The sequence below is a fragment of the Artemia sp. Qi Xiang Cuo genome, chromosome 8, assembly GCF_049724085.1.
Source record: "Artemia sp. Qi Xiang Cuo chromosome 8, ASM4972408v1, whole genome shotgun sequence".
Lineage (NCBI taxonomy): Eukaryota > Metazoa > Arthropoda > Branchiopoda > Anostraca > Artemiidae > Artemia > Artemia sp. Qi Xiang Cuo.
The window spans coordinates 74647438-74675170 of record NC_142801.1 but is presented as its reverse complement, the minus strand read 5'-3'; the positions used below and the strand labels follow the sequence as shown (position 1 = coordinate 74675170).

Here is a 27733-nt window from a genome sequence, read left to right as displayed (position 1 = left end):
TTGACCTTTTTTAAAGTTGGTACTTTAATTACTTTAGACTTAAGATTCTTCATATTGTAGATGGATAGGAAGGTATCCATTGCCTCTTGATTTCTTAATCGCAATATTTTTTTGATAAAATTACCAGAAAAGTATTTCTGTTCTGGGGAAAGGACGCTTTGGGACTTTATTTTTATGAGATACTACCATTTTAATGTTTCAGTTTTGGACTAATTTGCTACGGTTCGGTAGCTGAGATTCAGTTTTATCCACGCACATTTCATTTTGAAATTTGCTTTGCAATCTCGTTTATACTGAGATGAACATTTCCATGTTTTTAAGCAAGCGTAGATCTTTTTTTGTCATAATTCTAGTTGGGTGATTGGATTGATCTGACGATCGAATGTCCTTTTGGTGCAAGCTACAGCTGTAGATTTACCACAGCATTACATGATCTACAGGGAACAGGGAATCCGAAAGTTTGCTTTGTTTGTCTGATACATTTTCTGAATGCATTTTGACTGACTTTTTTTTCTCCCTTTTTCTTTCCCTATTTTTTGTTATTCATTTTATACATCATTTTGTGATAATATTGGTCATATAAAACACTATTTGTTGGCATAGGCATAAAGTGTCAGATATTTTTCAGTTTATTATGACAGAACTATGGAAAAATAAATTTTTAAGGGGTGATAAATTTATTTACTGGAACGAACAAAAAAATATCTGTTGGTCGGTTGGAAAGTCATTTCCCGAATATGCAAATAGGGAAAAAGTTTAAAATTCATATGGTGGATAAATCCAAATATAGAAAATATCTCAGTTAGTCTGACAGAGTTGTAAGGTTCTATTTTTAAACACCCATCCTTATTTGCTGTTAAATTCTTATTTTAGTTGATTGACAACTCTGTCCGCAAAATAGAGTCATAAGTATGAAATTTCATGATGTGTTTCACTGTAAAGCAAATAAAGTTGAATAGGTATAGTTTGTTTTAACTTCAAGGCTCCAGCCAGGGGTACCAGTTGGAAGGAGAAGGGGTAATTGTCCTCCCCGCTAGATTTTGAAAAATACCTCTTTTGGCATTGTTATTAAAGAAAATCAAAATGAAAGAAAAATACCCACCTCCCAGATTCTGAAAAGTAAATTTGTTGCATTTTCATTGAAAGAATAAAACTAGTAAAATCCTGCCCCTCCTCTTTTTTTCCTGAACCTCCAAGGGTTTTTTCTTTGTTTCTAGAACAAACTTTCTTTCAAAGAAAAAGTTGTTCAAATGAACAAAAAAATTTTTTTTCGTTTCTAGATTTTACCTTTTTCCTAATATATGCGGATAAGGCTTTTTCAGGAACACAGAACGCTTTGTACTCTCTGGTACTGACTACTAACAGAATCTGAAATCTGGAATAACAAAGGATCTGGCAATCTGGTCAGATTAATTGTAGAAAAATGGATCAGATTTCAGGTCGTTTAATTGTAGCGCAAACAACACGAATTAAATTTTATCTTAGATCATTCAAGGTTTCTAACCTGTTTGCACCCATTTTAAATTTTCAGGTAATTAAGGTGCAAGGTGTTATGTCCATGGGCATAGGGAGGGGGCGCAGGGGGGGGGGCCGCTGCCCCTCCCCCTAGACCTTCAAATTTACATTAGATATGGCTGAAAAAGCAGATGGTTTGGAAAAAGCAGTTGATAAAACTCCATCACACTATCGACTGCCCCCCCCCTAGACAATATGCTGCCTAATCCTGCCTACGCCCATGGTTATGTCCCAAAAGTACCATCAAGAAAAAAACTAAAGGCCACATGAAATCTTTCTATTTTAGAAACCGTATTTTTCTTTTCTGTCTAGTGATATCCTGAATGAAATGATTATCTTATAAAAATAAAATGCTTTTAAAAAAGATCCAACAATTAGTATTTGAGGGGGTTTGTTTGTAGAGCAAAAACAATTGTATGTATACCCTTTAGTAGCATTCCAGACTCTAAAATACTGTATGTCATCCAAATATTTAATTTGGTTTGAAATATTTGGTAATTTGAAATTTTAGGAAGGCTTAGACAAATAATGCTTTGTCTTGACAAATTCTGGGAAAACAATAGCAAAATTTTTATTCTATTAACTTGTTAAAAAGGTTTTGTATCCACATTATTATAATTTCAAACAGGGCCAAAATGTGGTTATGCATGCTTTCAATGGTTGAAGATGTGATTTATTTAAATTTTTGACAACTAATCAAACGTTCAAATATATTTGTATTCCAGTTTTTATTTATTTTAGAATATATGCAGTAATGGCCTTTAGGGAAGACCAGAAGTAGAGTATTTTGGCAGAAAAGCGAAAAATAATATCAAAGGCTGTATTCCATCCAATCTATTATGGACTTCTAATTATTCTGGAGGACTAAAGTATATCAGGGTCACAAATGTGGCTATGTAAACTTTTTATTTTATTCTCTTTTTACATATTTATGAATCAATATTTATCTTCTTAATAGCAATTACTAACAAAAACTAAACATAAACACATCCCCTCCAACTGCCACAGCATGATACGGAGGAGCGATAGCCAAACAATATTGGCGAATGTAGCCAGGTAGGGGTCTTTCTAGTTTTCCATCACTCCACTTTTCAAAGATATTTGAATTCAAATTTTGCTTTGTTTTACAGTATATGCCACAGTACATTCTTGGGGAATCCAAGAGTTCAGTACCTTTTTTTTACGGAACTACCAAGATTAATATCAAAAGCTGTATTCCATCTGGTCTGTTAATAAACTCTCATTTATCTGAAAAACTACATTTTTAGGAATAGGCCCATAAATAGGATTTCACGAACTTTTACTTGTATGAAGAATGCAGTTAAATAAATTCATCGGGAATTAGTTAAGGATATTTACGATACGTGCAGCTATGCCATCTTGGATATACCAATGTTAAAGCACCTTGTCTTGACGGAATCAGGGAAAACATAGCAAAAACTGCAGGCTATTCCATTAGTAATCTTTTGTTTACCTGAACGACTATATTTCCCCGAAATAGAGCCACAAATACGATTATACGGGCTTTATCCCTTTTGAAAATTTAGTTAAATTTCTGGACAATTAGCTTGGAGTTGCACTATATTCAGCCCTAAATTTTGCATTGGATTACAATTGGTTCAGCAGCAGCACATTGGTGAAATCTAGAGTACAGTGTTTCATCTTGACAAAATACTAAGAATTAATACCAAAAGCCGCATTCTGTCCAATTCCCGAAAGCCTTTTTTTATCTGCACAATAATAGTCTCCAAAATAGGGCCATAAGTAATGTTTTTTGGACCTAACCACACTAGTGAGGTTAGGTATAATTATGATTATTACATCATAGTAAAACCATGAACATTGACTTAGTAAAGAGCAGCGTGTCTCCTGTTTTTTCGACTTCATCATACAGAACAGATAGTCATAACCAAGGTAGGACTTCTTTTATCACAAATTAAAAGTTACAGTGCCCTTGTTTTGGTCGAAATCTATGGGATGACAATCTAAACTTCTCCAAACTACAAGAAAAGGCATCCGACTGACTTTAATTTAGTGGTCGGAGAATAAAAACAAATAGACTTTTTAACTGGTATTCACCGTTGAAATTTCAAGTCCTTGAAAGTCAATTGTCCTTCTTATCCCATCCCTCATAAAGACTTTTATTCTCATATGGAACATATTGTATTTACTAGCCTTGTCTTTTTTTGTTGGCATAAGGGTGACTCGAGTTTCTTCTCAATTTTCAAGCGAATCCTTAGCGTTTAAAAGAAAAAACTAAGCACTGAGCATACTGGTTCGTCCCAACACTACTTTTGGTCTTTTGAAATATAAGACGCCATAAGCCTATAAAAGCCTTTGATTCGGAATAAAGATGCATTCTAGTTCCTTTGAGTCATCTTTTTAACACTGTCGTCCTAAAGGGATCTTGATAGAAAAAAAAAATCAGAGACGCTTGTTCTTAGAAGCCTCCTTGTCCTCTTTATACTCTCATAATTATCCTCCTTCTACTATCACCAATACATATTTAGATATAAAAACCAAAAAACTTTTGTTCGTTTAAGTGTCACGACCCTGTGTGGTGTCACGTCAAATTTTAAGATAGTCGTTTTAATCCAATCAGTCAGGAGGTAAAAGAATTTTTGATTTTTAATATTTAAGGCTCTGGTCAGGGTCCTTGGGGCTGTACCCCAACTAGCAACCCCCCCCCCCTCCGTGTGCTTTAAAAATATAGACACACTGTTTCTATTTGTACTCTTAAGCATCCACTGATTATTTATGGCAGGGTCATTAGTGATTATTTGTTAATCAGTTACAGTATAAATGTTAGATGTCTGAGACTAGTTTTAGAACAAACTAGTTTTTAGAGACCAGTTTTAGATAAGTTCTAAATAGTCGTCAGTGCTTCCACACCTAGATGTCTATGATTAGATTAAATAATTAAATGAACAAATAAGTTTTCTTAAATGAAAACAAGAAGCGACATGGAAACTTCAACTAACTGAAATTAATCCGCACATGAGGGGAGGTACGCCCTCCTGAACCCCCACTGCTTACAGTAAAGTTTGATTTTTTGTCCCGATTCCTTAAAAACGACTCAAGAACCATTTAATTGGAGTAAGAAGTATTTTCAAATCCCTACTAAACTTTAGTATAAAGAGAGGAAGGCTGAGGAACGGGCAGTCCCCTGATATACTGCATAATTTCTGCTCGTTTTATGTTTTAATATTGCTCCTTATTTTCCTTTGAAATAACTTGTTTTTTCATACCTAACTTCTGATAGTTCTTCAAATCATGCCCCCACCTATATAAGATATGATGGGGCTTACTGCCCCCATAAACATCCCTCTCTTTTTTTGTAAATGAGGTAAATTTTCTTAGGTTCATAATTCATGTTGGGTAGCTTAAAACTTAACGAATTTCTTGTCTTTGCAATTACCCAGAACAGTCAATTCTTTTAATGCATAAGTTGCTGTCAAAACTTTTTTTTAAAGTTTTGGTTACTGTAAGCACGTGTTGCATCTTTCTAACCTATTTGTTGCTACATAACTGTTTACTAAGAAAAATAAAAATAAAGTAAAGCCAAATATGTCCATTTAAACTTACATTAAGAAAAGGAAGTTTCTTGTAACACTTGCCTCTCCCCTCCTGGGGAATTCCTTAATGACACTCAAGATGCCCCTACACCTCTCCACCTTTTATACCGGTAGGCATATAAACGTAGTCTTTTATTTTATAAACAAAACATTTTTCTACAATAAGAAGGGAGCTATCACCCCGCAGCACCTATATTCAGGTCAAATCAAAATTAAGGGAGATTAAAGATTAATTAATGCCTCATATTCCCTCCCCAGGATCCTTTTCTATAACCTGTTAGAGGTAATTATTTGGTTCAAAAAAAGAAGAAAAAAACTGTCCTCCTACTCCAGCAATTGAGATAAACGAGTGCTTGAACGAGGTTACTGATTTATCCAGTTACCTAGAACAAAACAGTGTAACCAAACCGTCAATCAAACCGAAATGTCTAAATCAATACTAAGTCGTCTTTTGTAAATTTAAAAGCAAAGCAGCTTAAATCTAACGAAATATTTCCAAGTGATAACCTCCCATTATAGGGCTCCTCAGAGGAATACCCCCTGCCTAAGGGGGTTTTGACGCATTATACTCCTTACCCAGCGAGGTGGAGCGTCTACCAAAAAGGTTTTTTATGTTATCTTTATGTTAGGTTGAAATACATGCTTACTAGTAAAATTGTTCAAAAAATACCGTCAAAATAAAATTAGCTCTATAAATTTGGGTATAAAAATTCATTTTTTCCGGCATCATGCAACCTCCCCCCTCTCTACCTACGCAATAAGTCACCAATTGTCCTCCATAATAAATTACGCAAAATTATACATTGATGTAGCCTGCATAATTTAATCAAACCTCAAGTGAATCAACTTGGCTAAATGAAGCTTTAAAATATTTAACCGTCTATTTTATTTTAACAATTATCTTAACAAGTTCTCAACAATTTTAAATCGGTTGAATATCTCATAATTTTCAATTGATGAGTGACTTTGCCCTCTTTGGGTCAAAATTGTAATTTGGTAATACAAAAAGGCAGATAGCGCAACTTTGCTGTGACACAATTTTTTTGGTTACTTAAAAAGTAGACTAGAATGTTTAATTTCCGTTGGACGAACCGTCTTTGATTTTCTAAGAGCCATTGGCTCGATACGATAACCCACGAAAAAAAAAAATAAACACGCATCTCTGATCTTTCTTCTCAGAAAAAAAATGCAAATTTCCATAATTTGTATGTTTGAGCTTACAGCCCCTACAACAGTGTTTTTTGGTTTGCTTAATATGATCGTGCAATTTACATTAGGTTTGCTTGCCCCCTCGGGGATGTTAACCCCCTATTTAGAAAACCAGACAAATTTTTTCAGACTCGTAGATTTTATGCAGGAGTAGCTTTGGACTCGTAACTTGATAAATTTTACATATTTTGAATCACCAAACGAAGTAGATTCTTTTGATGCATATATTGTTATCAAAAATCCTTTTTTTAGAGTTTTGGTTATTAATTTGGTTATCGTTCGTTACCACGAACTGTTTGACCTAATGATTTTTTTTTTCAAAACTTAACGATCGACAATCAGATACGACCATCTATCGATAAATATACTTCTATTATTGTCAATTCCAGACAAATTCTGGTTCATGAAGTTGAGAAAATATCGGGTCAGTTTTTATTTTGGATTTGCGAGCTTCTCTTGCGAGCTGCTTATATAGCTTATCTTGCAAACCTTCGACCAAGGTCTTCGACCAATTAAATCAAGATAAGTACTAGTTTTAAAAAGAAACCGAAGAGCAACATAAAGCTTCGGGTTTAATTTTATTGCTTCTTACGCAGCAATTGTTGCTAATGTAGGTTATATCAGGTCGGCAGATAGACGAGGGGCCACAAGCACTTACAATACTAAATTTCTTAGCCGGTTTCTTCTGTTTCTCCATGCCGTTCGGTAAAAACGAAATATTTAAAATAATTTAGATACCAAGAAAAAGGCCAAAACATATATTTCTGCCAGGCCCCTGCCAGGCCGTCTTCAATATTCAAAACAATACAAAAGAAACATAAATAAATAACCCTTTGAAGTGAACGCCAACAAGGGAAAAGAAACACTGAAACAACAAACAAAACTGACAACTACTGGGCGTTACTTTCTCCTGATCTGGAGATAAAACAAACGTTAATGAAAAGTATGAAAAGGAGAAGCAGTCTGACGAGAGGTAGATGCTTAACTGAATTGTAGCAGACAATTTGGAAATCTGCAATGCCTACTTTTTTTTTCCTGAACGAACTTATGCAGAACCTGACTGGCCTTGAAGAGTTAACTATTGAAAATCACGCAGAAGCGATATCTTCGAGGAGAGCTGGAGATCTGGCGGATATACAAAAGATAGTTCAATACCTTGAGCACCTTGAACTCTTCAGGTGTCCACACACCTGATAGTTCAATCAAGTGAGCCCCTAGAACAGATTACTGGTGTGCGTACTCATCATCTGCAAAAGTAAATGACGCCAAATATGTGGGAGCAGGGGCGTCCTGAGGCTCATTTTATTGGGGGGGGGGGCGGGGCGATCTTCGTAAATTTTACTGAATCGTTACCTGATTTATACCAAATTTTTTGCAGAAATCAAGAATTTTTCTAAATTTGGGCCGATTTTGCAAAATTTCTGCCAAATGCCAAAAAATTTTGGAGGGGGGGCGGCACGCCCCTCTACGCCCCCCTCCCCCTCGGGAAGCCTCTGTGTGGGAGAAAAGATTCTGATGGACATGGAAGTGAAAGAAATTTACAAACATGTATTCATAAGAATGGAAAAAGCTGTAACTGTGACTAAGAAGTCATCTGTTGTGATTAATCAAAAAAACTTTTACACAAAAATAAGTTTTTCAAAAAAAAAGTAAAGAGCTCCATTAAACCAAAAATAAGCAAAAATTAAATAAAATAATCTACCAAGCATACAACTACCACAAATCAGTATCAATATAAAAATGAAACCCAAAAAAAAACAGAATTTAAAATAGGTCAAACTCAAAACGAGAAGAAATGACTCTGAGTAGAGCTATAAACCATATGCTTTCTAAGAGTCAGAATATAATTTGTACTTTACAGAAAAAAAAATCAAATGAATTTCCTGAAAACAATGTGTATTGTCATTTTAATATACACATGCTGATATTTATTCCTTAAAATCTTAATTAATTTTTTTTTCTTAAAGATATAAGTGAAAACATTTAAAAGAATTTTTTCAGAAAAGTGCAAATTATATTCTGGCTTTTAGAAAGCATTCACCCTCCAATCGCTTTTGACTATTAATAAGGGCACTAGCCCTCGCAATTCCCAATTGAATGAATTCTTTTTGAAGTTTCTACGACAACGCTGGCAAAGACCTAATTTCCAAAACTTTCAACTAAGTTGAAAAAAATATCTGTCTCAAAATTTTGATTGGATGTGTTTGGGGATATGGTAAGCTTGAGAGGGGCGTTAGTTGCCCTCCAATCACTTTTGACTATTAAAAAGGTCACTAGTGCTTTCAATTTCCAATCGAATTAGCCCCTTGTGAAGTTTCTACAACAAAGCTTTCTATAAAACCTTATATAACCCCAGGGAATAACTTACAACCCTTGCGCTGAAGGTTGTGGGGGGAGTGTCATCCTCAAAGACATAATTTCCGGAATTTTCAAGTACGTTGAACAAAATGACTATCTCTTTTACAACGCTCTATAAGAACTTTATATCTCCCCAGGGCAAAACTTACAACCCTTGCCCTGAGGGGTGAGGTGGGAGGGGTTGGGTTGATCATCCTCAAAGACATAATATCCAGAGCTTTCAACTACGTTGAAAAAATGGCTATCTCAACATTTGGATTTTATGTGTTTGGGGAAATGGTGGGCGTGAAAGGGAGGTTAGTTGCCTCCAATCAGTTTCAACCAGCCTATTAAAAAAGGCACTAGCCCTATCAATTTTCAATTGAATGAACCTTTTTTGAAGTTTCTACGACAAAACTTTCCATAGAAAAAACGTTATATGCCCCCCAAGGCATAACTTACAACCTCAGCCCTGAGGTCTCTGGGAGGAGTGTCATCCTCAAAGACCTGATTTCCAGAACTTTCATCTACATTGAACAAAATTGCTATCTCAAAATTTTGATTGGATGTGTTTGGGTAAATTGTGAGCTTGAGAGGGGGGCAACTTTCGACTACACTTTCGACTAATAAAAAGAACACTGACCCTTTCAATTTCCAATCAAATTAGCCCTTTTTGAGGTTTCTACGACAACACTTTCTATAAAAACCTTTTATGCCCCCAGGGCATAACTTACAACCCTTGCCCAGAGGGATCTGAGGGGGTTGTCCTCCTTAAAGACCTAATTTCCAGAATTTTCAACTACGTGGTACAAAATGAATATCTAAAAATTTTGATTGGATGTGTTTGGGTAAATGGTGGGCGTGAGAAGGGGGTTTGTTGCCCTCCAATTACTTTCAACTATTATAAAGGGCAATGGCCAGTTCAATTTTCAATCGAATGAGCCCTTTTTGAAGTTTTACGACAATGCTTTCTATAAGAACCTTATATGCCCCCAGGGCATAACCTACAACCCTTGCCCTAAGGGCTCTGAGGGAGTTGTCATCCTAAAAGACCTAATTTCCAGAACATTCAACTGCGTGGTATAAAATGAATATATCAAAATTTTGATTGTATTTGTTTGGGGAAATGGTGGGCGTGAGAGGGGGTTTAGTTGCCCTCAAATTACTTTCGACTATGAATACGGCCAATAGCCATTTCAATTTACAATGGAATGAGCCCTATTTGAAGTTTCTACGACAACGCTTTCTATAAAAACCTTATATGCCAAGAGGGCATAACTTAAAACCCTTGCCCTGAGGGGTGAGGTGGGAGGGGTTGGGTTGATCATCCTCAAAGACATAATATCCAGAGCTTTCAACTACGTTGAAAAAATGGCTATCTGAACATTTTGATTAGATGTGTTTGGGGAAATGGTGGGCGTGAGAGGGAGGATAGTTGCCTCCAATCAGTTTCGACCAGCCTATTAAAAAAGGCACTAGCCCTTTCAATTTCCAATTGAATGAACCCTTTTTGAAGTTTCTACGACAAAATTTTCCATAAAAAAAACGTTATATGCCCCCAGGGCATAACTTACAACCCTTGCCCAGAGGGATCTGAGGGGGTTGTCCTCCTTAAAGACCTAATTTCCAGAATTTTCACTACGTGGTACAAAATGAATATCTAAAAATTTTGATTGGATGTGTTTGGGTAAATGGTGGGCGTGAGAAGGGGGTTTGTTGCCCTCCAATTACTTTCAACTATTATAAAGGGCAATGGCCAGTTCAATTTTCAATCGAATGAGCCCTTTTTGAAGTTTTACGACAATGCTTTCTATAAGAACCTTATATGCCCCCAGGGCATAACCTACAACCCTTGCCCTAAGGGCTCTGAGGGAGTTGTCATCCTAAAAGACCTAATTTCCAGAACTTTCAACTGCGTGGTATAAAATGAATATATCAAAATTTTGATTGTATTTGTTTGGGGAAATGGTGGGCTTGAGAGGGGGTTTAGTTGCCCTCAAATTACTTTCGACTATTAATACGGCCACTAGCCATTTCAATTTTCAACGGAATCAGCCCTTTTTTAAGTCTCTACGACAACGCTTTCTATAAAAACATTATATGCCCTCAGGGCATAACTTACAACCCTTCCCTGAGGGCTTTGGGGGGGGGCGTTCATCCTTAAAGACCTGATTTCCAAAGCTTTCAACTGCGTTGAAAAAAATGGTTATCTAAAAATTTGGACTGTATGTGTTTGGGGAAAAGGTGGGCGTGAGAGGGGGCTTAGTTGCCCTCCAATCAATTTCCACTATTAAAGAGGGCACTAGCCCTTTAAATTTCCTATCGAATGCGCCCTTTTTAAAGTTTCTATGACAAAGCTTTCAATAAAAACTTTATATGCCCCAGGGGTATAACTTATAACCCTTGCCCTGAGAACTCTGAGGGGGTTATCATCCTCAAATACCTAATTTCCAGAACTTTCAACTACGTTGAATAAAATGGCTATCCCAAAATTTTTATTGGATGTGTTTGGATAAATGGCGGGCTTGGAAGGGGTGTTAGTTGCCTTCCAATCACTTTAGACTATTAAAAAGGGCACTAGCCATTTCAGTTTCCAATCGAATGAACCCCTTTTGAAGTTTCTATGACAACACTTTCTATGAAAACCTTATATACCCCAGGGCATAACTTATAACCCTTGCCTTGAGGGATGTGGGGGGGGGCTCATCATCAAAGACCTTTTTTCACAACTTTCAACTACGTTGAACAAATTGGGTAACTAAAAATTTTGTTTAGATGTGTATAGGGAAAAGGTGGGCGTGAGAAGGAGGTTAGTTGCCCTCCAGTCACTTTCGACTATAAAAAAATACATAGCCCTTTGAATTTCCAATCGAATGATCCTTTTTTGAAGTTTCTACGACAACACTTTCTATAAAAATCTTATATGCCCCCAGGGCATAACTTACAACCCTTGCCCTGAGGGCCCTGGGGGAGTCTCCTCCTTAAAAACATAATGTCTATCTGGAAATTAATTACGCTGAACAAATAGGCTATCTAAAAATGTTGATTGGATGTGTTTGGGGAAATGGTGGGCGTAGAAGGGGTGATAGTTGCCTTCCAATCACTTTCGACTATTAAAATGGGCACTAGCCACTCCAATTTGTAATCGAATGAGCCATTTTCGAAGTTTCTACGACAATTCCTTCGATACAAAGTGCCCTGGTCTATCCCCCCCCTCCCAAAAAAAAGGGAAAACAATACTTCGTGCCAACATCGTTCTTTACTTAGGCAGCGCGATTACGCTGCCTATGATAGATAGCACGAGAGAAATGGTCGAACCAGCTCTAATCTTTCAGCGTCAAACGTCAGTGGTTAGCACCAATGGTTCTGACTTGAATATGGTTCTGTTGATCGAGTTCTGTAATTTCCCACCGTCGCTCTTTAGTTCGTTCTAGGTGATGAGGACAGCTCGAGGTGATGAGGACGAAGCCTCTAAAAAATGCACTGATGAAAATTTAGGGGCTCAGTGGTCCAGTGACATTGCCAGAGAGTTTTGGAAGGTGGCTGGCTAGTACACAAAATACCGTGGACTGCCGTATTCACATACTCTAAGGAAGCAGAATCTTACGTAGATTATGTCAAAAGACATTTCGGCCAGGCAGTGGTAGTTTTTAACTCTTACACTTATACACCAAAGACGAAAAATTGCACACATCATTTGTGGGTTACAAAAAAATAAAAAAAATAGTCCTTCTAGTATAAAAAAAAACTGTCGCAGAAATCCGTCATATCCAAATAATGATCTGCGTACTAGTGATCCAAATATGTCATGATCCAAAATAATGATCCAAAATAATAATAATGATCCAAAATACGCCATTTTCAAGTAACCTGTGCCCCAGTTTTGAGAAAGAGAAATAGAGATATTTTTCTACTTATTTTTAACTCTATTTTTAACTCTACTAACTGTACTGCCTTGTTTCTATTAATATTACATTTAATTTAATCTAAATTGAATTAATAGCTAAAAATAAATTCAAGTTTTATTTAATCTGAGTCAATATTTCATCAAGCTAATCTCAATTAATATTAAATACTCTTTTAAGTAAAATCTATTGGCCCACTTCGTTAATTTTAATAATTGCAATAACTATCTCAAGTAAAAAGTGAAAAGAAACTTAAGAAGAACAAATTTTCGCCATCAAAAATAAAGATTAAACTAAAAGTTTGAAACGAGTAGAAATTAGCTTATATAAAACATCATCCCTAGTATGAACAGAAACCTAAACCGAATGTAAATTACAATTGATAGTGATGACAACAAAGTTAAAACTAACATAGATTACTACGAACAAGAGGAGTATTCCAGCCCCCTCAATCCTCTCAAAACTCTAAAACTGCATTTGAGCTTCACTGAACTAACGTTAAAACTAACATAGATTACTACGAACAAGAGGAGTATTCCAGCCCCCTCAATCCTCTCAAAACTCTAAAACTGCATTTGAGCTTCACTGAACTAACGTTAAAACTAACATAGATTACTACGAACAAGAGGAGTATTCCAGCCCCCTCAATCCTCTCAAAACTCTAAAACTGCATTTGAGCTTCACTGAACTAACGTTAAAACTAACATAGATTACTACGAACAAGAGGAGTATTCCAGCCCCCTCAATCCTCTCAAAACTCTAAAACTGCATTTGACCTTCACTGAATTTAACAGATTTTGAGCAGTTTTTCCTTCAGCTTGTTAAATTTACTTTTAGTTTAAGATTAGATTCAAGTTTTAATTTTTTTAGTTTTCAGTAAAGGGCATATGACACTTTAACCTTCTGAGAGTTTAGGTGGCAGCAACTCCACGCCAGTTTAAACCCAATCCTTTCAAATTAAGTAGAAACACTGACGTGCTAAATCACATTTAAGCTAATTTTGGCCCGTTTTAATTTTCAAAGTCAATCTTCATTTCTTATGGATTTTTTTTTTGGGGGGGGGGTCTGTTTAACTACTAAGGTAACTCAAGGTGAGAATAAAAGGAGCTAATGAAAATAATGGTAAATGGTGGTTGTGACCAGGGGCGAATCTCCAGCATTTCTATTGGGGGGGGGGGGGGGGCCAAGAGGGGTCCATATCTGGATAGTCAAAGGGCATGGGATGTATAATATTTTTTTTACTCCACATTATTGGGGGGGGGCAACTTCCCCCCTTGCCACCCCCAAACAACGCCCGTGGTTGTGACCTGGAATAAGATCAAATCATTTTAAGCCGTCAAAAATTTGTTATGGCCAATTTAAAACTAAAAAGAATAAATCTTTTGTAGAAATTTTGAATTCAGAATTTGGTCTAAAAATTTCAAACCCTCCAAACTTCAATAGGATATTTACAAGGAACTAGCTCGTGTTTGTGACCAAGTGTATAAACCACTAATTTGAATTATGCTGAAGCCATATTATAGTTGGATCTGTATATGACAAAGCTAATATCTATGATACATTATTATAATGTTAGAACCAAATGGGCCACGGTTTCCAAAAAAAATGACAAAATGAAAATGTGAAAAATACACTCACAAGCATAACAAGCCAACAACTCCACCTCCAATAAAACCTATGGTGATCTTTTCAAACTCATATTCCATTATCCTCCCACTCATAAATCTTCATCTTCACTTTCATCGTGTGTTGAAGGGGATGTAAAAAAAAAACAACTAAAGGTGCTATGCGCAACTGTTACTAATGCTGCTACTACTACTACAACTATTGCTACTACACAAGCTAAGGGTATTAAGTTGAAGCTTTCAAGGAATATTTTGGCAGATATTGAACTAAATCGAAATGAACTCTGATCAAGAAGATTGGCAAAAGGGTGACAAAGCAAGGTCACAATTACGGCTTACATTATGAAGTTAGACCTTTGTGGGTAAGTTGTGGTGGAGCTTGAACTACCAAGAATACACTGTGTGTATACTTTAGTACCATTATCATAGCTAGTAATATCATTGATAATTTAAAGGAACTAATTTGATTGGAAATTAAAAGTTATAGTGCCCTTTTTAAGGGTCAAAAGTGATTGGAGGGCAATCGGCCCTCCACTTTAGTCCATATTTTTTCGAATACTTCCAATCAAAATTTTAAGACAGCCATTCTGTTCAGCATTGCTGAACAGTCTAGTAACTATATCTTTCAGGTTATTGGGTAGGTCAACCCCCCACAATTATACAATGTGCCCATTATGCTTAAAAAATAAATTTTGCTTTAAAATGGGCTCTGGTCGACACAAACACTAAGATATGCCACCATCCTTTGTAATGACCTACATTCTTTATTTTATTTTAATGTCAGTCTTATAGAAACAAAACATCAAAACTACAAGAACTTGGTCTTTGCAAGAACAATAATTGGTTCCCAAGAGTCATGCAGGATTGTGTCTTGTCCCACTTTGTTTAAATTATTTACACAGACTGTGTTCTAAGAAACGCCGCAAAGACTGTGGAAAACCATGTTGTGAAATGGGAACTTAAAGCTTTCCTAGATTTAGACTATACAGATATTGTAAGTTTTCCAAATAATAATGTTGGTCAAATAAACGACCAATGAACGTCAAATGAATGAAATGGCTTTGAAAGTTCAGGGTGCGAGAGTAGAATTGAAAATTAGTTTCTTGAAGACTAAGTGACTGAAGTTAAAAATTATTGAGGAGAAGGTAATGATGGATAAGGGCTAAGGAAGATCAACCGACTGAATAGCTATACTTAACTAAGCAGGATTATTAATATGAATGGTGGATGCAGTAAAGACTTGAAAAGTAGAAAATCCAGTGTGCAGAATACTTTTTCATAGTTGAAAAAGTTTGATATTTAGGAACATAGTTCTTCGAGCCTAGATTAAGATACTAGATTAAGATTAAGATTAAGATACTAGAATCCACGATAATGACTTTGTTCAAGTGTGATTCTGAACAGTAAAAGTTTCAAAAGGTTTTTTGCTAGATATGTTCTAGATGAACTATATAAGAAAATTTAAGGGCTGGTTTAACTGACCAATAAGCTGCACTTTTGATCGAGTAGTATGCTGTATCAAACAACAAGGTTAAGATACTAGATTAAGATACTAGAAACCACGATAATGACTTTGGTCAAGTATGGTTCTGAACCGTAAAAGTTTCAAAAGGTTTTTTGCTAGATATGTTCTAGATGAACTATATAAGAAAATTTATGGGCTTGTTTAACTGACCAATAAGCTGCACTTTTGATCGACTAGTATGCTGTATCAAACAACAAGCTTGGAAAAACACATAGCTGTGTCCTACTTTCTAGGGCTATAATAGAACAAAGGTCAAGATGGTTTTAGTCACGTGTTAAGGTTGAATGACTATAAGTTGCCAAAATTCGTACTTTTTCATCTGAGAGGAAACGAAAAGAAGGGTGTCCTTAAATGGTTTGGGAAGAGGTTATTATGAGAATTAGTATACAGTTTGGAAAAAAGCCGTTCTAAGTTCCGTTTTCTCCAATCACAAATGGTATCTGCCATGTCCGCTCATGGTGGTCAATTGAAAAAATTACGCTTGAAGCTTGAACATATCTCAAGTTGCCAAATCATCCTTTTTTGAAATCCACCCTTTGTGGACAACAGACGGAATAATTCCAGTCGATTTTGACCAGTCAGAACGATTAATTATGTTGTTTGCAGGACTTTTGTATTGTACTAGTTATACCTCTAAGATATACGAGTTTCTTTTTAGTCCTCAAACAAGTCTGTCCCACTTCAATAAGTCAGAACATTTGTGTCGCTCTTGATTTGACAACTTATTTATGTTTATGTAAAATAAATTTACTGCAAATACTAACTAATCAATTTTTTCAGATACATTCATATTAAGGATCCCCTCAGGTATTGCCAGTGGATGACTAAGCGCGTCATATGCATTTCTATAGCATCAATATGGATACTGGCAGGACTGATATCCTTCCTTCCAATCTCACTCGATCTGCATCGACCACCCAACAATAAACCAATGGTAAAATAGCCCTGTCTTTATAATTCAGCTATCAAAATCTTTTTCTGTTATTATGAAATCATCCAGGAAATCATCTGAAACTAAAAGTACCTTCGAGTATCTCTTATCAGGTTTATCTGTTCTTTCTTGGGATACACTAATTTCTTTGGATACAATTTGTAAAAGATAAGAAAAAATACTCGCCACGTTTCCCAAAAAAACCGTAACACCAATCTTTAAATGTTCATTAGCCCGCTCAAAAATATCTATCCCTTTTAATGTTACGGAAAATTGACCATTTAAACAATCGAAAACTACTTTAGGAAACTTTGACCCATCCCCATTAGCTGCCAATTTGTCCAACTTTTACTTAGAAGCCTTATCTTTCAGGTATCAGAATGCCGCGATCAAAAATGCATACTTGAAACACTGTAGCCTAGCATCGAAACAGATTCGTTGTATTCCCTGACAACCCTCTAAATCTGATTGATATTTTAATTCAATATGCCCACTCCCCCCTCTTAAAATAAAATCTTTTTTGAATCTACAAATATTGACGTTTAAATTTTCAATAAATAAGACAACCGACCCACTACCCCCCTCATTATAGTTATCCAGTTTGGTTACGATGCTATTAATCCAATCTAAAAATACCTCCTCATAACTGTCTAAATGCGGGTGAATTGGTAGCATCTCTGTATGTAAATATATAGAATAAAGGTGGCTCGCATTTTCATTTAAGTAAAATATTTTTAGTGCTATTGACGCCTTTAAACTGTCCCTCCCTCCCCACATCCTCATCTGTTGTTCAAGAAGTGCTCGAATCTTGTCAACTTAGGAGTTTATAATAGCCAAGGGGTCTGTTACTATACTCCCTGACATTAAAGAGTTAAAGGGGTCATCGAAAACGGCCGTGTAAACATTAGTATTGTTCAAGGCAGAGTTAGACATGAAAAAATCCCGTAGTGTAATTGTAGGTGGTGACGATGTTTCAATATCATCCCCACTCTGTTCAACCTCAATAGTGGGGGTGGAGGGTGGCATAAAATCCCCCGATTCAAAAGCACCACAACCAGTCTCTTCAATCGCAATAATGGGGATGGGGCATGGTCTGAAATCACCAAATTCACTACGCATAGCTTCCAGTGTGTTTGGGGATAGCTGATCAGCTATTGCGGATTTATCTTGAAATTCAATATTATCCATTAAAATAGTGGGTGGGTGGGTTTTCGATTAACCCACGAGTAAAATCGTCCAAAATAATACATGTATTTGGTGATAGCTGATCAATCCCCCCCCCATATCGTCTTTTGACACAATTTGATTTTCATGTGTATCACCATCAATAAAAGTAGCATGCAAACCCAGTTTAAATGCACTTTGGGGGAAATCACCAAAATATTCATTTATAAACTTGTTTGACCATTCCGGGTCCTCAGTCATGTCTATATCACATTTCAAATCCTTTGTGCTAGCTATATCAGCAAAAAGATCGTTTAAGAACCCCCTTTGCCCCTCTATATTATCGTCAACTACAGCACTATATTGAAAATCCACGGGTGGTGTTAGGATCTGTGTAGGCTCATTGTAAATAATTGATCCTTGAGCTGATGTTGATGGAAGACGCGATAATTCCCCAATGTTAATCTATAAAAAAAGGAATTATTTTCTATGTGGAATATCCATTATTTTATAAACTCAAAGAAAACTGTAGCAATTTCCCCCCCCCTCCCCGGTCAAAACTTACTTTACACCTACTATTATGCTGGCTAAATACTCATACACTTCAGTCATACAAAATAGCTGCAGACAACTTAACCAATTTCTTATTTCGCCTATTTACGATATTAATTTCACAGAAAATAATTGAGCAGAAGAAAGTCCGGTACTTATTTAGTACTTTGTAAACACGCAAGAAGTGAAGTTTGGTTAATGCTAATGAAATAAAAATAAGTATGATAAAAATATAATAGTTTAGAAACAAATTTTATGCTATTTATTTGTACATTAGGGGGTGGGGGTAAAGCATGGCATATATTAAATACATAGCCTAACCTAAACCAACCTAACCTAGGTAGCTTTTTTTGCCCCTTCAACCCAAAAAAACTGAATTTTAAATATTTTTCACGGAGTCAGCAATACCTTACTAGGCATCTTTGAGATTTCAATGCTGTTCTACATGCATGTTTACCGGCTACTAAATAAGTACCAAAAGTCCCATAATGTTTCAAACTTAAAATATCTGATTAAGAGATCAATCCTAGTTTATTATAACCAACCTAGAATTGGAATAGGATGTTCCTCCCTCTAGACCTGCCAGGGTTGTCAATTCAACAGGGAGAATTTACCCCAAGAGTTTGAAAAATACCTGGTAAAAATACCTGGCTTTTTTTCTACGATTGAACCATGAGTTAATACACACACAACTATCGGTCGGGATCTATTTCTCCCCTTGCGAAATTGTAGGTGTATTATAAAATCTTGAAGAAAAAAAGACTATTAAGAATTCTCATTTATGTAAAATACAAATAGGGTTTTTTTTGTGTCCCTCCCCCTCCACCCCTCCTCTTTTTCCCACAATTGGCCCATGACCTAATATACGCAACTAGCGCGTGAAGTCACCTACGTCAACAGTTGGTGTCATTTGAGAGACATCAGTAGCTAACTCTTCAGAGATCTCCTGGTTAGCACGTGGAGGCACGTACATGATCACTGATTCCCCTTATCATATTCATTGAGGTAATCAAGTCTAGATTATCCTTGTTAGATCTGGATCTGTCATCTACCTTTGGTCTTTTCTGCTCTGGATATTGACAACCATTTTCCTTGAAAAAAAAGTAAAATTATAGTTTTTTCGTCAGGTAACACTTAAAAAGGGGATTAAATAATCTCTTTTTCACCACACAGGATAAAAGAAAAAAATATGCTTTTTCAATTGAGAGTAAGAGAGACAATTAAAACTTATGGGGGCGAATTATTTCGCTCAAAATTCCATCTGCTTATGCTCTTAAATCATAAAAAAGAAACATGGCTCCCTAAAAGGAGGGAGCTTAGCCTATCAATATTTTAGATACGATGCGCAAAAGAATATAACACAATTTGTGAAATAATCTCTTTCACCACACAGTATAAAAGAAAGAAAAATGTATGCTTTTTCAACTGACAGCAAGAGAGACAATTAAAACTGATGGGGGAAATTATTTCGCTCAAAATTCCATCTGCTTAAACTCTTAAATCATAAAAAAGAAACATGGCTCCCTAAAAAGGAGGAGCTTAATCTACAGAGTAATATTATAGATACGATGCGCATTAAAAAATAAAGCACAATTTGCATATTAGTTTCAACAGATTTTATTCCGAATATTAATGGGAGCATCACCTCTCCTCAATACCAATGCCCACCCCAAACACTAAAGATGTTTCGTACTTTTTAAAACATACACTGTATGTTTATTAAAACAATTTTAAATCTTACGATAGACTTTATTTTCTTTACGAAAGGTGAGCCGATTAGAACTTAAATTCCATCTGCTTAAACTAAATAATAAAAAAGAAACATGACTCCCTAAGAAGGAGGAGCTTAACCTATCAATATTTTAGATACGATGCGCAAAAAAATATAGCCCAATCTGCATATTAGTTTCAACAGATTTTATTCCGAATATTAATAGGGGGGGGGGGGGGGGCCCCCCCACCTTAAAACCAAAGCCCCCCCCTACCCTAAAGATGTTTTGCACTTTTTTAAAACACACACTGTATGTTTTTTAAAGATATTTTAAATCTCAAATAGGCTATATTTTCTTCACGAAAGATGAGCTGATTAGAAGCTTATAGTCATATGTTTTTTATTCCCCAATACGGTAAACATACTTAAGCCGATGATAACGGAGCTATCCACAGAAAAATTAAGCTGTAATTCAAGTATCTGATATGAACCTACATGTCAGATAATCATGCTATAATTTAATATATAAATAGTTTCTTTTTTATTATAAAGCAAGAAAAAACATTTACTTACCAAATTTCTTTTGGAGTTTTCCATTTGAGTGCGAATAATTAATCAAAAAAAGCAAGTAAACTATTCGGCTCGTTGAAATTGTTTTTTCAAACTGATGAGAATCTTTTTCTTCGCCCATATTTTATACAAAAAAATGAATATATTAGCCTTTGACCAAAGCTGGATTACACTTTGTATATATTAAAGCAGGAAATATGAGTAGCTTGGGTAATGACCCTAGAAAAACCTGTCTGGCACTTCTTGTGTCCCTGAAAGTACTAGAAACCTGTCTGGCAGGTCTTGTCCCCTTCGCGGTAATTAATAACACACTACTAACGGTTGGGCCGAGTCAGACTTATGACCCTCCAGCTATTCAGTTCATGAATTTTTGCATTATTATTATTATTTCAAATAAGTATGATATACCCTTGTACCTTGTATCAGTATTTATGTTCATTAATTATAAGTAGCATCAATATGACATAATAGTTAAGGGTATAATAAGACAGTTGATGTGATTTTGGACTAGAAAAAATATATTTCGCCTCCATGGGTACTGCAGTCTGAGCATGAGAAGTCTGTGCTTTGGTTAGATTACTTATGTCTAGGAGCGGGTTTTACTTGACACAATTTGCCCTTAAACTTACATTTTTAAATTATTTTCAGATGGGTGGCGATGTGATACCATATTGTGCCTTGGATCTCACACCAACTTATGCCGTAGTATCTTCGTGCATCAGTTTTTACTTACCATGCCTCGTCATGCTAGGTATCTACAGCAGACTGTATTTCTACGCTAAAATGCATGTAGAGCAGATAAAGGCACAAACAAGACCGGTTGTGCTTGGTTTGCTCCAAGGAGAAGAAGAACAAGTGATCAATCAATCATATCCAGTGTCAGATCATAAAGCTGCCAAAACTGTTGGAATAATAATGGGGGTCTTTCTTGTGTGTTGGGTTCCCTTCTTTTGCATAAATATTGTGACTGCATTTTGTAAAACGTGCATCCCTGAACTCGCTTTCAAAGTGCTGACGTGGTTGGGATATTCCAATAGTGCTTTTAATCCAATTATATATTCTATATTTAATTTAGAGTTTCGAGAAGCTTTCCAGAAAATTTTGTCTGATAGGTGTACAAAACCCAGAAATTCTAGGAGGAGTACTGCATGTTCTACTGATCCAATTCACCCCCACGCAGTTTATATTAATGATAATGGTAAAAGATACTCAAGTGATAGTGCTATTGTCAGTGGAATAAGTTCAAAAAGAGTTTCAAACGCCCTGCTGCCGAGCCATATGCTGTGAGGCCTTCGATGAAAGGGGCGTATTGGATTTGGCCCTGAACTGCGGGGAGAATTAACGTATTTCTGTCTGTAAATATGTATTAATAAAACTTAGTTTCTTACTGTTCGTTTTTGATAAATTCTATTTAGTCGAATATTCAACAAAAGTGGCAGAAAGGGAATTTTGGTGAGACAGTCCCTCCCCAAGGTTCCCTTGGTCCGTCTGTGCACAGTGATATATTATTTATAGTTCAGGGGAGGGGGGAATGTCTTCAAATTCCTATGGATTCTCATGCATGATGGTTAAGCCTAAAATGGCATCCCCAAAGAATTTGATTTACAGTGACATTTGAGATATATAGCCAATAGGGGAAAATAAAATTAGTGAAAAACTATTAGTAGCGATTTCTCAAAACGTGAAATTAGGTAATATTTGGTAAATTTGTTTATAGGACTCATTAATGGATAAGAAACTTTCCAGGCTTTGTTAAGGTTAGAAACTTGTTATTAACAAACTTTTAGATGCTAACTTTATGAACAGAAAATGTCAGGTATCATTAATGGTGGGATATACCCTTGTAGACAGTAATGAACCGGATGAATTTTTCATTCAGTAAGATAATATCCGTGGAAGCATCAGGTAGGACCCCGTGGAAGTATTTCAGGTAGGGAACCTGAATTAACTTGTACCTAAGAAGGGAAATTGGTAGGGAGCTCGAACCTTAGGCTGGTGCAAATAGGGATGATTGGCACCATATCTTAGATCAGATTGAATAATGAGCAAATAGTAAAGATAGTAGATTGCTACAAATTAAGTACTAGTTTTACGCTAGTTCTAACCAAACTGGCAAAACGGCCCTGGTTGCACTCATTGATTTTCCTGAGGTTATAATAATTCCAATGATTTGAATAGTAGGAAAAGTCCAATATAGAATGTGTTACGGCGTTGAAAGACAACTATTCTATTGACCTTTTGACTGAAGAATTCAGACTTATTGAACTAAACTTTTAGGAGGTTCAAGAACTCATCTCTCGGGTTTATGAAACATGAAACTAGGCAATACGAATTTGATCATTGAGAAAAGAAGGATGGGGTACGCAGACAGGGAGAAGACAGGGAGTACAATGAGTGGAGAGAGTACTACGTCCTTGCTGGAGTACTCCGTCGGAGTAGGTCTACTGATGAAGAAAGAAGCTTCTAATTTTCTTTGTTAAGGTTAGGAAGGTATCAATAATGGAATATCAGTTTCACATTTTACGATCAAAAGTTGTAAGGTATAAGTCATAGTCCCGACTGAACCGACTGACGGAGATAGTAGTGACATACGCGAAATTGGTATACAGTTAAAGGAATAAATAGAAGAGATCATAGGTAGAAATATGGTATTTTTATCAGGATGCTATAATGACCAGGTTGGCCCAAATAGGGATAGATGGTATCATAGCATAAATAAATTTGGTATAGGAAAGAAAAATAGCAGTAGTTAAAGACTGCTGCAATTTGTTATGTATAGCAATCTAGTTATAACGAAAATATATTTTTTTCAAACTGTTCTCTCGGATCAAAACTAGAAATAGTCATGACTACATCAACAAAGAAATATGAGGCAACGTCTTTAAATGTGAAAAATACGGCACTTTGGACCTCAGCAATTAAACATTTCTTTAATTACAAATATGTGAATCAACATCGTATAATTTGAAAGAAGATGACCTTCTTTCCCAAGATATAGCCTTTCGGAGAAATTTAGATTGTTTACAGCTGGAAATTGCCGTAGCGTCAATAAACTAAAATCTTCGTCTTAGTGCTTGCAATCCTTGCGGCAAACTATTCATGGAAAAAATTATCAAACATAATGATGACCATTCAAGCCGGCTATGGTGTTTGCCAAAGCTGTATGGCTATCTTCAAAACACCTTTAAAATAAACTTTTAACCTCCTCAATAAAATATGTCTTGTATTTTTGCTGCAGGAACTTGACGAAATGTCAATAAACTATAATTCCGGTCATATAGGGTATTTGCTTTCCGCACAAGTTTTCTTCAATGTTTAAAGGTAAGTGGCAAAGCTAGCTGAATTAAACCTTTGAAATTTGATGTTTATCATCACAGTTCAGCGTGGCAAAACTGACCTAAAAGCTTCATAATTGTTAATCAAACGAAAACTAAATATTACAATATCACGGTCGTCAGGTATGAATAGCCCTAAGACGGGCTTAAGGGGCAGACAAATGTTTCATTTTCGTGCTACTAGTACTTTAACAACTAATTTTTATACCAGAATAAACTGTAAAAAAAATTGTTTGAGATTCAACAAAAATTGTTTCTAATATTTATAAACAGCAAAATTGGAATTTCAACAGCTTAAATTGAATATCAGAGAAAATTTTGGAATTGAATTATCATTATTGAATATCCAATTTGTTGAGGAACAAATAGGTTGGATTCTCATACCCACATTGATTTTTTAAACACAACATATTGGATTTTAAGATCCTTGTTGGATTGCTGTCTTGTTTGTTGGATTTCCTATTCTTTAATTGGAATTCCATCACTATCGTTGTTCAATTTACTAGGCCTACAATCTTCTTGAACAATAAAGTAGTTGGACGCTCTAACAGCAGCCAGAAATAGTCCTTAATGACCAGATTCAGATATAAGCCCAAACATATCCTTCTCTTGCTCAGAAGCAGACTTTTCCACTCATCATGAATTTTAGTGGAATTGTCAGTTTCCAGTGATACCCAAATAATCTTACTACAGAAATGATCTTGTAAAGTATGATATTAACATTTAATAAGTCCGGTCTTGTGTCTCAGAGGCAATGCTATAGCGTTGCCTATTGTAAAGACCATACGGCTCCAATGTGTTATTATTTTCTTTTTTTCCCAGACACACTTCATATGGAAGGGGTCGTCGTAGAAACTTCAAAGAGGGCTCATTCGATTGGAAATCGAGAGTTCTAGTGCCCTTTTTAAGGGTCAAAGTGATTGGAAGGCAACTAACACCCCTTCCATGCCCACCAGTTCCCCAAACACATCCAATAAAAATTTTGAGATAAGTATTTTGTTTGGCGTAGTTGATTTCCAGATAGGAATTATGTTTTTGAGGAGGAACCTCCCCCACAGCCCTCAGGGCAAGGGTTGTAAGTTTTGCCCTGGGGGCATATAAGGTTTTTATAGAAAGCTTTGTTTAAAAAACTTCAAAAAGGACTAAGTCTATTGGAAATTCAAAGGGCTTGTGCCCTTTTTAATAGTCGAAAGTGATTGGAGGGCAAATAACCCCCCTCTCACGCCCACCTTTTCCGCAAACAAATCCAATCAAAATTTTGAGATAGCCGTTTTGTTCAACGTAGTTGAAAATTCAGGAAATTAGGTCTTTGAGGATAACAACTCCCCACATCCCACAGGGTAAGGGTTGTAAGTTATGTCCCGGGGGCATATAAGGTTTTTATAGAAAGTGTTGTCGCAGAAGCTTCAGAAAGGGCTTATTCGATTGGAAACTGAAATGGCTAGTTCCTTTTTTAATAGTCAAAAGTGATTGGAAGGCAAATAACGCCCCTTCCACACCCACCATTTCCCCAAACACACCCAATGAAAATTTTAATATAGCCATTTTGTTCAACGAAGTTGAAAATTCTGGAAATTATATGTTTGAGCAGGACACTCCCCCCACAGTCGTCGGGGCAAGGGTTATAAGTTATGCCCTGGGGGCATATATGGATCTTATGGAAGGAATGAAACTTCGTCGTAGGAGCTTCAAAGGGGGCTCATTCGATTGGAAATCGAGAGCTCTAGTGCCCTTTTTAAGGGTCAGAAGTGATTGAAAGGTGACTAATACCCCTTCCACGCCCACCAGTTCCCTCGACACATCCAATCAAAATTTTTGATAGCCATTTTGTTCAGCGTAGTTGATTTCCAGATATAAATTATATTTTTGAGGAGGAGACTCTCCCATAGCCCTCAGGGCAAGGGTTTTAAGTTATGACCGGGGGGCATATAAGGTTTTTATAGAAAGCTTTGTCGTAGAAACTTCAAAAAGGGCTTTTTCGATTGGAAATTCAAAGGGCTAGTGCCCTTTATATAGTCGGAAGTGATTGGAGGGCAACTAACTTACCCTCAGGCAAGGGCTGTACGTTATGCCCTGGGGGCATATATGGTTCTTATGGAAGGAATGCTTGTATAAACTTGGGCATCTACCAAATCCAACTTTCAACTAGAAGACTTTTTAGGGAAGGGAGTTGAACCCCTGGGACAATAAAGTCCCACAATTTAATTGGAAATCAAATTGTGATTTCCATCAAATTGCGGAGGGCTCATTTGATTGAAAATTGAAAGTTCTAGTTCATTTTTTGAGTTTCAAAAGATATTTGAGGGTAACCATCCCTCCCATGCCCTTTTTTTCCCCAAGGGCATCCGGCAAAAATTTTGAGATAGCTATTTTACATAAAATGGCCCACAGATCATATATCAAAAACTGTAGGGTCGTCACGACCCCCCTGATCCCGAAGGCAGGTGTTGTGATCTTTACCCTGGGGGCTTTTATGGTTCTCATGAAAGAAGTGATCGTATAAACTTCAGAGAGGGCTGAGAGGCCAAAAAAGGCCTCTTTTTTTTATTTATTAAAACACTGTAACTATTCCATAAGCCATAAGTGATTAAGACATCCATACGATATTCTTTCACTGCTCCAAAATATTAATTTTAAGGTAAAATGATTATACATAAATTAATGCATGTTCATAAGAACATTAGTACTGTGCCCATAATATATTCAAAGCTAGATGTAATGTCCTTGGTAAAAGCCTGTCAAACAGCGTGTGCTACGTATACATTGGACACTAGATTTAATGTCATTGGTAAAAGCCTGTTAAACAGGTTAATAGCATATATCTTAAAGGCATCTCAGATCTCGTCCGGTATCGCATACATTATTACAGGTATCAAGAAGATATCTCCTTTGCATAATTCTGGTTTGAATGGTCATCATTAATGATTTGAATAATAGGATGAGACAGAGCTCGACAATATTCATATTTTTAATTGGATGGTATGAAAGTGGTAAGGCTGAGGGATGGTAAGTTTTACGCAACGTGACATAAATGTTAGAAAATGATTAGAAGAACATCCTTTATACCAATCTGTGGAAACAGTTAGGGGTGACTAGGCGATCTCGTGACTTGACCTAGCTTTCACTTCTTGACTGTGGTCTGTATAATACACAAGTTCCAATTGAGGAGTGTGGGCAGTATAAAATATTCCTTAGCAATGGAGTATGCTAAAATGTTGAAACTAATAAAGTCGAACGTGTCAAGAAAAGAGGTGATCTTGTTACTTGACCTAGCTTTACTTCTTGGCTGCGTTCTTTATAATACACAAGTACCAATTGAGGAGTGTGGGCAATATAAAACATTCTTAAGCATTGGAGTATGCTAAAAAGTTGAAACTAATAAAGTCGTAAGCGCTAAGAAAAGAATTTTTATACAGAAATTCAGAACATTGCGACTTGACCTAGCTTATCACTTTGACTGTGGTCACTATAATACACAAGTACATAAGGAAGAGTATGGGCAGCATAAAATATTCTTTAGCAATGGACTATGCTAAAAAAATGAAACTAATAAAGTCGTGTTTATCAAGAAAAGAATTTTGATATAGAAATTCAGAACAATTCATAGAAATCCTTAGAAATCAAGTAGTAGGGTGGTTATGGATTTGAAATATTAAGGATAGCCACCACGAATAACCCTAGCCACAAAGGAGCTCAGCCTCCTAATCCCAACTTTTTGACTGCTCCTTCCATTTTTTATACTTTTTTTTGAAGTTTTTTTTAACTTTTATTTATTTTTT

General features: G+C 36.1%; 1 protein-coding gene and 1 pseudogene across 1 annotated transcript in view; one reads left to right on the top strand and one right to left on the bottom strand.

The window, feature by feature from the left end:
• Positions 1 to 21999, top strand: part of Dop1R1 (Dopamine 1-like receptor 1) — a 98651-nt gene extending 76652 nt beyond the window's left edge. The window contains exons 2-3 of the mRNA XM_089093095.1: positions 16472 to 16625; positions 21268 to 21999. Of these exons, the coding sequence (XP_088949221.1) occupies positions 16472 to 16625; positions 21268 to 21906 (793 nt within the window). The 3' untranslated portion in view covers positions 21907 to 21999. The remainder of the gene's footprint in view (positions 1 to 16471; positions 16626 to 21267) is intronic.
• Positions 22000 to 24447: 2448 nt separating this feature from the next.
• On the bottom strand, positions 24448 to 24672 carry LOC148949791 (small nucleolar RNA U3; annotated as a pseudogene).
• Positions 24673 to 27733: the final 3061 nt, after the last annotated feature.